Raw genomic sequence first — 12224 nt, 5'->3', positions numbered from 1 at the left:
GGGAAGAGATATATCTCCCTTCTATATACCAATTATCTGGTGAATGTTTTGGGAGACACTGAATAGTAGTTTTAAGCCTGAAGAAGGTGGTGAACCAAATGATACCACCGAAACGCGTCGCTTTGGTTAAGGAAGTACCCAAGCAACACCTAGTCTAAGTAGGAGAAAGGGAACGCCTTTTAACATTGAACCAGGGCTATTAGTATTACTCTCTATGGACTTGGAGTGCTTACTCGGGTTGTTGATGAGTTAAAGCCTGATGTATTTCTCCCACTTGTTTGTACATGAAATATTTTTAATATATGTGTATTGATGAAATATATGCTGTTTAATCTTTTCTATACATGTTGCATCTATAAGGTTCCTAACAATAAAAATATGTTAGAATTTATATAATGTTTTTGGTCTCTATTCGGTGCTGGTGATTGGGCCGCGAGTGGATGTTAGTAAGGTATTTTTGTGTGCTTTAAAAAGAGTCCAAAGGGATTTTTTGCTTTTGACAGAAGTGTCTAATGTTGGTGTTCTGTCCCTTTGGTTGAGTAGAACCCCTCTCTTATTTTGAAACATACAACTACCCTCATAGATATTTACGGAATATTCGTTCAACAGTCCAGATTATGGGAGTTTTCTACAGCTCTGTGGATATAATAAATATACACCAAAGTACAGTGTCTAGTATGAGGTTCCTACATCACTGTATCCCTACAACTGTTCATGTGTGTGGTGCTTTTGAATTGTAAGCATTGATAAGAAATTAGTGCAAGAAAGTGCCTACATTATAAAGGAAATTATACTGTCACTTATTAACTTCCTTTTACTTTGTGTAGTGATGATCCCATTCAATGACAAGGAGATCAACAACCGGGAAACAGTATTTGAGAGATCAGTAAACATTGTTTTGTTGAGCCCCTCTGGATATGGATTAATTGACAGTCATCTCTGTATAGAAGGCCAGCAGGTCACAAGCACATACTTATTCCGTTTAATTACATACCCATTTAAGAATGGATGCACAGTCGCAGAAGCTACCTGTTATGCTGCCAGGCTCAGGGTAGCCGAATATGGCCAAAACTGACCACACTTTCTAGTTGAGATATTGAAAAGTAGACCGTAGGGAGTCTTAGGATGATTGTGGCCAAAACTAAGGATGAGGTGTGATCTTCACAATGCTATCCTGGCTTCAATGAACTGCACTGAAGCCTTCAGTGACAGTGCCAGAAAAGCATGGCAGTCACAAGTTGTGGTAGTTGCAGGACTAAGTCTCTTGGTAGCAGCAAATGGGTTGAATGGCAAGACTGAGTAGTTTTCCAGGGGAAGGTTGGGAGAAATAAAGTGGCTTGAAGTAGGGATATACAAAAGATGGGAACATGAGACAGAAGAGGAGCTATGATTATGCAGTAATTATGTGACTACAGAGACCAGAGAGAACGTGATAGAGAAAATGAAAAAAGCAGAGTAAAGATGTTACTACTCAATGTAAACACTTTATTTCCTGAATTCAAGTACAGCTTTTTACAAGTGCCTAGAGCAATTCTAAATTTGAGTATAAGTCCCCAGAGCTAATCTTCAAGCTCTCACATTTGTTATCTTCCTGCTTGATTGTATTACTGAATATCAACACAAACAACATTGAGGTACTAGAATATTGAGGACAGGATATCGAGGGACAGACTATTGAAAAGTAAGTGTATATTGGGGAGTATAGATATACTATTCCTAACTCCACATCTATGTATCTTGATGATATATGTACCCCGTAGGTACATAAATGTGGAGCTAGGTATAGAAAATCTAGACTTACTTACCTGTCAATTTTTTATTTGAGATATTCTGTTCTTTAAATAGTGTCCCACAGATATTGTGGCATCGATATTCATGGGTCACCAGCTTAGCATTTCATCCTTGTCAGTCTAAAACCTGGATTGGTACACCTCAAATGACAGAAGAGAGGGCAATGTTAAGTCCTTTCCATGTTATCACAATGTGACACCCCTCTGATAAATCCCTGTGGCTCAGGTGTGTCTGAACCACACAAGAACACACTACATGACCGTTGTCCTTGTATAGTTCTAATAAAGACGCCTTTACATTGCACAGCAGGACCAAAACATGTTGACAATTTGAAATGATGTTGCCTTTCCTTCATTCATGTTCATTGGATAATAATTTTCTTCCCCAGGATTCTTAACTTCTACGTATTACAGGTCAAATCAACACCCAAGTCATGCCTTATTCATGCCGCTGAAAATCACATGAATTCAGCTTAAAATAATGGCCATTCTGTCCAATGTTGCCCTAACTACTCCTCGTTGGAACTAGTACTTTCTGGTTGGCTGAGATGTGCCCAAGCCATGCAGAACATACCACTAGTGTTAGGGTTAGGTGATTATACTAACTGTATAACCTGCGCTCAACCTTGGGTAGCTTGGCAATGATCAGTCAGGCTTATCACAGAGACAATTTGTAAAGCTTTGGCATAGCACTGTCACACAATAAATACACTAAGCGTCACAAAAGAGACTTCACACTTCGTGTATGTAAATAGAGATTGTATTCAACACGCACATTAATTAACACAACATGAGCATCATGTATATCTGGGCATAAACCACACTTGGAAATATTACTAGCAGTACTAGGCCAAACAGTGTCAGTAATATGCACACTTGGGAAAAATCCTATTTTACCCAAGCAATCCTACGCGGTGCTATATATTGTCAGAACTGTGCCCACTCTGGCAAATAACACAACTCAAGTCCACACATTTCTAGGGTGCACCTCAGGTCACAGCAATATCAGGAATGTGTACACACAGCAATTTATAACACTTTTCAGCAACACTGTGGGCCAAGGCCGCATAGGTAAAACCAATGTCAAAACATAGTACTCATTAGGTAATAAATTAAACAAGTAAAACAACACCACTGCACGGTGCATCTATTAGCAGGCTGATCCCATGCTCTCACACTCTCCCACCATCACACGGCACTGTACCATGCTGCAAATGATATCTGGCAGGTCAGTTGATAATATGAATGCAGACCCTGTGGCTCTCCCACACTACTCTGTCCACAGGTTAGGATAAAAAAAAACATACTATTCCGATTTAAGGCCGGAGTCACACTTATTCAGGGACCCAGGAGAGAAGGCTATCAGGGTAACCAGGCAACAGTCGACAAATGGGGGTTAGCCACCACTCCGGAAGTTCACCCCACTTATGGGCAGCAGAAACAGGCTAAAGGATGTTCTAGTTCAATCAAAAGGTCCCTCAATTTTCCTTCTGGCACCAGCCCAGTTCTACGAAGCACAGAAGGGTCACATAGTCTCTCGACCTACTTCAGATCGATCTTGGAAGTGTTCCTCAGCCCAGTCACTTACTCTCACCACCAAGGCCCGATGTGGGGGATACTACCTGGCAACACATAGTCATAGGGCCGGGTGAGGAGAGGGCAGTTGTTTTACTGCACTGTGGGCAAGATGGAACACTTGGTGAATGGGGGGGGTGTAAGTGTCCCCGCACCCCACAGGAAGTGATACACAACATCTGGTGCGCAATAATACGAGTAGCACCAGACAATCCAGTCCCTATCAGCCCACAGACAAGTTTGCGGTACCTCCCTAGAATGAGGCACAATGTCTGGTGCGAGATGATAAAAGTTGCACCAGACAATCCGGTTACATTCAATACACAGTCGGGTTCACCGTACCACCCTGGAATGGGGCACAATGTCTGGTGTGCAATGATGCGAGTTGAACAGAAAATTCAGTTACAATCAACCCACAGACGGTGTCACAGTACTTTCCTGGAATGAAGCACAACGTCTGTGTGCGATGATACGAGTCTCACCAGACAATCCAGTTGCAAGTTCAGTAGTACCGCAACAAGTAGAATGAGGCACTACTGTGAAAGCGCCCTCCCTTCGAGGGTCACAATCTGTGAATCAGACACCGCATGCAACGAGAGAAATGCGGTATAGACGATGAATCCGGACACGCTGAGTCCCACAACTGGTGAATCCACACACCACCAATGAGATGCTTGTGCATGCTGAGGCCCCACAATGCAGGGGCCACACACTTTAGATGCGGGCATGATTTGGGGGCCCTGCACAAGGCAATCTGGTCTATAGGCACCATACTTAGTTCCACACTCACACCGCGATGCAGTTAGGATCCGAAAGACGAAGTAGGCGATTGAAAGGGCACCGCTCTCCAGGTGAAACACGTAGATGGTGTAGGTCCCTCACGGGAGGTTTTTGATGTCCCTGAGACTTCCACAAATAACAGGGGGCAAGCCAACAAGCCCTTGCAGAGCACACCTCAGGGCGCCGCACAGCAGCAGGTAGTCAGCCCAAGCCAGCCACTATTCAGGCAGGGTGCACAGTCCCTTACAATGGCAGTCTCATCCTTGTACACAACAGATTGCTCTGGCAGTGTGCACCACACAGTCCAGTATGTCTGATCCCACATCCCCACAAGTGTATCTCTGCCCTGCTGAAGTATGCACCAGTTGTTATACTGTAGAGTGCCTTTGAAGTTGAGGGTGGTTCAGAGAGTTTCCTTTGAACCACAGATGTCTGCCCTAAATTTCAGTCCTGTCTGTCATGAGGCCTTGGAATGTAGATCCTCATCTTTAGTAGGACCATGATCTGGCTTCCCAGAGGCCAAGTGTCAAAAAATCTCCCCCATTCAATACAGCCAAGTCCTCAAATGGCAGAGGTATGTCGTTCCAGTTGCATGCCCAATTTTTATGGCTGTCTCTGTGGAATGCACAGATGTGATCCCCCAGCCTCTAGTGTGGGCTGGAGTCAAACTACAGTGCATTACAGTGGGATCGTGCTCTGAGTCCTAAGGCCACAAAAAGAGAATCAGCAAAACTGATGAGGAAAAAGCAAAATGTTTAGGGAAACACTACCTTAAGAGTATCAGGTCTAAGACTCCTTATCCAACATTTAGACACAGAAGGAGAAACAACACATAGTGGAACTGAAGGCACAACTGTAGCCACCGAACAAACTCATCTTGAAATCTGGAGATGTAAAAATATTTTACTGATTTAAGGTAAAGCAAAAGGAAAATCTTCTATAGGTTATCTTCTTGATTCAGCTGAGTAACTAGTATATGAAATACCAAAGAATATGAGGGGTGAGCTCATCTTGTAAATACATTTTATTTTGATCCAAACCCCTATAACACATATATTCTCGGTGCCCACCTCTAAGATTTGCTGCTGATGGAATCTATTGTCGTATCATTACTGCTATGGTGTGCCGCATACAACACATAGGTTCTTCATGGGTCTTGGACGGACAAATAATCTGACCTCTGTTAGAGGGTAGGTCAAGGAGAAAGCTTTAATTATCCAAGCTCTGGGTGCACTTTAAGGTAACCCTCCATAGATTTCTTAAATGATCAGTGAGTGGGCTTGCAAATTACAGAGTTTGGTGTTCCATTTATCTATTCAGGGTGTTTTATATTACAGCATGTGCCTCCATTAGGTTTATGTGGTTGCTGCAGAACATTGGAACTGCAGTAGGTTTAGTTAAAATGTGCAGGTCAGAGAATGAGCAAACAGAGAAATGTGGGGTACATTTCCACAGAAATCAGATATTTAGTTGAATGCTTATCAGAACATTATAGTTGTATCCCCTATATAAATTTAAAATTGCTTTGTTTTCGTCCAAGCTCCCATCAGACTCTTAAACAATGCCCTTGTTATCAGGGAATAATAACCCCCCTGGCCTTCAACCTATCACCTAACATTTTCAACCTGTTTATGGAGCCATTGGGAGCCACCATTTCAGGCAGCAACAGATTTTGTAGTATGCTGACAATTCCCAACTCCATCTAAAAATATCCTCAACAATGGGATACATACAGAAATTCAAAGCCACCTTGAGTACATCCAACCCTCGATGTTGATAAACTACTTGATGCTGAACCCAACGAACACTGAATTCTTTCTCTTTGCCAACAAAGCCAAACATTCCCTGATTCAGTCATGGCTGTCCAAATTAAACTTAACAAGCTTCACTCCACAACTGACAGATTAGGCCGCATCCCTTAGATTCACCCTCAATTTGATCTCTCACACAGAGAACACATTGCCAAGAAGACCAAAACAGCTTGGTTCCCTCTTGCTGTACTGAAAAACTGAAACATTCTATCCCTGGAGCTAATTTCAGAACGACAGCTCAAGCCCTAGTTTTCATGCACCTACATGGAGGCAACGTCCTGTTCAGCGGCATCCAAGAGGCCACACTCGCAGTCCTGAAAAGCATCCTTCACGAAGTAGCACAGCTCATCTAGGGGCTGACAAAATCCAATCACATCAACTTTGCGCTAAAGGATCTACTCTGGCTCACCCTGCAAGCTTGATTCATCTTCAAGTTCAGATGCATCACTTAAAAGTCCCTCTACTCCGAGCCCCTTGTTTACCTAGTTGACACACTAACAATGTCTTGAGGTCAACCCAAGAGGAGGAGCTTTGCTATTAACAGATCAGGAATTAAACACTGTAGGAAGGAGAAAACAAGAAAACATTCTCAGCCTAACACCCTAGGATCTGAAGCAACAGAATAGCACCAACCCTCCTACAAATCGGGAAGAAACTGAAATTCAGCTCTTCAAAGAACACTAACTCAGACTGGCTGACTTTTCACTCCCTTCACTAGTGCTGTCTGCCTTGTCTCTATGTACCTTCCCTCACTTTTGTTTTCCCCCTCTGCTGCACTTCATTGCTAGCCAGCTAGGTTTGCACTTTGGAACTAACAAGAGCTACATATACATTATGGCTTACAGAGAAACTACTTTTGTTTTTTCAATACATAATGAGTGGAGATCTAGTATTTTCTTTAAAAAAAATAACTGACATTAGGCTACAGCAGAATTGGGTTAGGAATAATAAAACTGAGTACAAGATCAATAGAAAGTTTCTAACTTTAGATACTCGGGTTGGGAGTTGCTATTGGATGGAAAGCCAGATGAATATGTTTGTTGGTTGTTTTCTGGAAATACGGTTCATGAACTGGCTCAAGTTTGCAGTTCTTCACCTTCCTAGCGGCTCACAAAAAATATACTTATACATTTGATCTATTCAGTAGGTATATTCAAAATCAAATATTTAGCTATGCCCTTAACTAGGAGGCTGGAGAGCACATTCTCTTACAATCTGAATCCATTGCCATATAGGAGGTCAAAGCTAATTGTATGGATTATGCTGTGGTATTCATGGCAGCAAATAGTATAGATTAATAAACTAGTTGATGGGCTGTATATATCAGACATAGATTGCGGTAGAAGATGATATGCAACAGTCTTGCAGATATAAAAAGAAATCTAGGAACATAAAATGTTTGAGTCTATGCCTGTCTTTGCTTTACTGTCCATGTGTTTAATGTCTGGTGTACACCTGTATTTCATTAGGCACCATCTAAAAAACATGAGATACACAAGACAGAAGTGAGTCAGAATGAAAAGAATTGGTTGCCATGACAGTCAAAACAAGGTCCACATGAGTATTGAACACTGTATTGATTGTATTGTATGGCTTATAAGGCAATGGTGTGGCATAGGACTGAACACACTCTGAATCACACTGAATATGTAATTAATATGATAATTATCTGCAGCCAAATCACATAAATTGCACCAGTATCAGATCATTTTGCACTGGCAGCAAGCAGTTTTTCACTGGTGCTGCACACTTTTTCATTGACTAATACAAAATGTATGTTTCACACTGGCTGGTTTTATAAATGTTATAAAATGTCCTAACACTGATGCAAAATTGACCAAACCTAATACAACATTACATGGCTTGCCCTTAAAGACCATGATCAGTTTGGCTTCGGCCAAGGACTAGTGAGTGTGCACTTATCCCGCTGCTATGATAAAGGAGGCAGTGTGTAAACTTGCCTTGTAATGAATTTATTATTAAACATATCTTCAGAGTACAGGTCATTAGTCCATTAAATGTAAGATCATAGGCAGATGACTATGTTGAGGAGTCAGTGGAAAGGAGAGTCAATGCTTATTTTCAAGGGCAGACCCGCCTTATCCACTATACCACTCTATATGGTTAGTACCAACCATCTGAACTATGAAAGTACTGACAGTTGGGTCACAATTATTTTGACAAACAAGTTGCTATTTTTCTGCAGTTTGCATTTGCCTAGATATGTTCATGTGAGTTTCTTTCAGCATATGCAATTACTACTCAATCAACATACATTATTAGGAAACCATCATTTACATACTTGATATTAAAATGACTAATTACGGATTGTCTATGGACAAAACGGAAGAGCCTGTTTGAGTTGGGGTGCGTCTGGTATGGAGGTAGAGAGTGAAGGTGGAAGGGTACGTAGAGGAGACCTTGTCATTATCAACCAATCTTTGGAAACATTTATTTTCCTGGAAAGTCTTCGTGTAAAGAGAGTGTGGTACTTTTAGGATTTTTTCCAGTAGAATGTTATTGGTTGAGTGGGAAGATGTTCTTGATTTTCAATCAGTCTTGCTAAAAGGTCAAAATCTCAGTAATTGTATTGAACATAAGAAAATCAAGTGTATTTGTACGTGATCATCAGTCTTTCAAATTGTCAGAAATGAAAATGATAGTGTGGAACATTAGTACATTTTCCTATTTAAAAGTAGATACATTTTTCATCTGTATATTTGTACCAAACTCTTGGAAAACTCAAAGACCACACCCCTTTCAGGTTTATATTTATCTAGGTGATAGCTTAGTGAAGTAAATATATCAGGAATAGCAGCTTAACAGAAGAATGCATTTTGTGGGAATGTTCTGTGGCTTTGTGGATGTGATCTATGCACCCACAGGCCTGTGTCTAATAACAGATCGCATATGAGGTTATTGCAGCTATTGTTCGTACATATGATACTTTGTGATATAATCGATGATAAAAAATATGTTAAACAAGTGTCTGAATTGCAACAGAAATTTTAATTGAATGATTCAATTCCTTTTGTTCCGTGTAGTGGTGAGCTCATCCCCCGCATTGAATTCACTGATGAGGAGATCAAGACCTGGGGAACGGTGTTTCGGGAGCTCAATAAACTTTACCCAACCCATGCATGCAGAGAATACCTTAAGAATTTACCCCTGCTTACCAAATACTGTGGTTATAGAGAAGATAACCTACCTCAATTGGAGGATGTGTCACGCTTCCTGAAGGGTATAGTATGCATGGATTTAAGCTTTATCAGTTGTGTTCCTTTACTGTGAAGGGAATAAGTAGACTCTATAGAAATTCAAATCACCAAACAGCCTTATGCTTTAGAAATCAAAGACAACTGAATTTCCAAATGTTTATTTTCAAATGGCTATCTAGAATAAATGGAAATTTAGTTTGGTATTTCTCCTATACATTGTATTCTTGTCCCCAGAGTATGAGGGTTACTTAGGAAATTAGTCCTCTATGTATACAAAACAAAGTAAAAAAATGAACAGATTTAATAGTACAGTCTGTTTTTCTGTCTGACTTTTTTTTTGCCGAGGTATAGTCATATTATAGTCCTTGTGACTCTCATTTGCTCACATCTTAAACAGTAATTTGTATGAGCATAGTGTGTAGAGCTACCGGTTACAATTATTGTAGAAGTATAAGGTTCGGTTCATACTTGTCTATTTTGCTAACATGAGCACAAAATCAGTTCATTACAAATGACTAGGCCAAAATAATTTATTGTAATTTTATATTATTATTTATGGTTATGTATGCCCCTTCCATTTAAAAGATTTTGGTACTGCACAAGAGAAACAACTTTCGAAAAGGGACACAAAATGTCCTCTTAAAAATTAAATCAACTGACCTTTACCTGTTAGCCAACACTTGGTACACCATTACCTCATTAGATGAGTATTAATTTACATGATTTAATTATAATGTAATGATTGTGAGTTCAATATAATTACAAAAAATATTATTAAATATAATTAAAATGATTACAATGATATAAATATCTGGTGTTAGCGAGAGAATTAGGATTAGATGAAAAATAGGATAGTAAATAATTTAAACTATAGTCATTAAAAAAAATATGCTTACCATTGTTTCGGGAAGGGCCAGTGTCGGTATTTAGGTTAGGGTTAGTATTTAGCTTAAAAAAAAGTGTCCTCATTTTTAAAAATCAATGTAAGGCAATTTGATTTTATATAGTTAATCAAATAAAATAATTAATATTGTTTAGTCGCAGAGTTAGGTTTAGTTTTCCAGTTGGGTATGGGTAACATATTTTATAAAACTTACCTTGAATATTTTTTATCTAAATAAAATATAAAATATTAATTATCGTTTGACTTAGTATTAGGCTAAGGATTCCATATTTAATTACGTATTATTTAAATTGATTTAACTTATTCACAAATAAGTATTGGCAATGGATATTGTAAGGGGTATCGCTAGGTCAAATAATGTAATAAAATTTATGTTTGTCTGATACACTTGTACATTTGCGTTTTGTGAACTCTGGTCCAAAATACTCCCACCCTATTATTAACATGCCTGCACATATTGCCTTGCAAAAGCTGTACTTGCACAAAGTTTTTGAGATTCAAGTCTAGTAGACATTTAGAATTAATCTATTTTAACTAAAGTACCATGCAATGGCAGAGAGAATATGAAAAAATCCAGCTGTGCATTCAGGGCAACAAGTCAGAGATGTTCAATGAAATGCCACCCATTCCCATTTAGTAGATACACAGAATGTATTTTTGCTGGATTGTGCAGACAAACAAATATTTAGAAAATAATAATCCAAACTTCTATGACAGTCAACTATCAGAAATAGTGACTGTGACATACTTAAGCATTAAAGATACCCAAACTCAACACAACGTGAAGCAATCAAAATGACAGAAACACACAAATACAATTAGAGACCTTGCTAACCTCATCTATGAAGAAAGATTACAATTTGATGATTGCTCAGGTGAAATCCAAGTATGCTACGAAACTGAAATCTTCCTTGATCAAGTGTTGGCCCGATTTATGAATATCAATAGGTGAAAACACTGCCTTCTGATGAAAAGGGTAATATATTTTGAAACATGAGAGCAGGTATATTTTTCGCATCAAGCAATGCTCTAGGAGAACTTAGGAGCCAATGAAGGGACTTGCAGATGCCTGCGTGAGATGTCCATGTGCTCTTTCTTACACTGTTCCAGAACCAGGAGGAGGGACGGACTGGACACCTTACATAATAGGATTTTAAGCCCTCACCCACTTGGTGGTGGTATGCTTAATCATGAGCCTGCTCCTCACCCATGCTGAGGTGTTGCAACATGGTTGGGCTCCCTATTACTTAGCGAGTTATTGTGATCGAGCCAGTAGAATTTGAGACTCAGATTCTAGTGTATTTATGATGAAGACCACTATCTCAGGATCTCGCTGATTTGTAGAGGAATGATAAGTTCAACAGAATAAAAAATAACCTCAGTGTAGACACTGTAAATGTTATTCTAGTCTCATGAGGATGAGTTAAGACAAAAGGGGGGTGTTTCAAACCTAAAACGTTTCTGCCACAACCATATGCCAATAGCATGTTTAAGGGTTTTGTCAGGGGCACGCTCCTGATGTTATACAGCCTTTGGTAACTATGGCAGGAGTTTCAAAAGAATATTTGTCTTCTAAAGACCCTAGGAGTGAAGGAAGAGCAGGCTGCTTGTTTGTTATATTGGTTTTGAGTGTGAGTTTTTTTTTAGAGGTATGAGGGTTGCATTGGTGCGGTGAAAGTGAGGGCATTAGCAGAGCTGGCTTTGTCCAGTAGTGTTAAATTGGTGATTTAAATTGTTTTTCATTTCAAAAGGTGCTGCACACAGTGATACAGTAAAGTTCCCTTTCTGATCTAATGAGTGGCTATTGTGTGGGATGGTAAAGATAACAATGAGGTGAATTATTAATCTTCAAATGAGTATTCAGTACAATTAGCAAGACTTTCAAACTTCTTGTTAAATCAAGATAAATTATGATTGATGATTATGAGGATGATTATGTGAGAATAGAGAAGTATTGAAGAACAGCAAAAACCCTATAAAGTCTTCGCAAAGGTGTGGCAAAGGTCAGCGAACACATATGTCAGGAGGGACTGAACATGCACGTGACTACCTATGAATAAATTAGGAGAATGGACTGAGATGTAGATCAGGCATTTGACTATGGAACAATTTCTCCTACTAGTGTTATAATATATATTTTGTATAG

The 12224-nt window shown here is 39.5% G+C and overlaps 1 protein-coding gene across 1 annotated transcript in view; it reads left to right on the top strand.

Moving 5' to 3' along the window:
* The window catches only part of TPH1 (tryptophan hydroxylase 1), a 213789-nt gene that overhangs the window by 155902 nt on the left and 45663 nt on the right, over positions 1 to 12224 (top strand). The window contains exon 6 of the mRNA XM_085648051.1: positions 9001 to 9197. Within this exon, the coding sequence (XP_085504177.1) occupies positions 9001 to 9197 (197 nt within the window). The remainder of the gene's footprint in view (positions 1 to 9000; positions 9198 to 12224) is intronic.

The sequence above is a fragment of the Triturus cristatus genome, chromosome 3_2 (genome assembly GCF_964204655.1).
Source record: "Triturus cristatus chromosome 3_2, aTriCri1.1, whole genome shotgun sequence".
Taxonomy (NCBI): Eukaryota; Metazoa; Chordata; class Amphibia; order Caudata; family Salamandridae; genus Triturus; species Triturus cristatus.
Note: the sequence above shows the minus strand (reverse complement) of the source record. Positions and strands in the feature narration are given on the sequence as shown.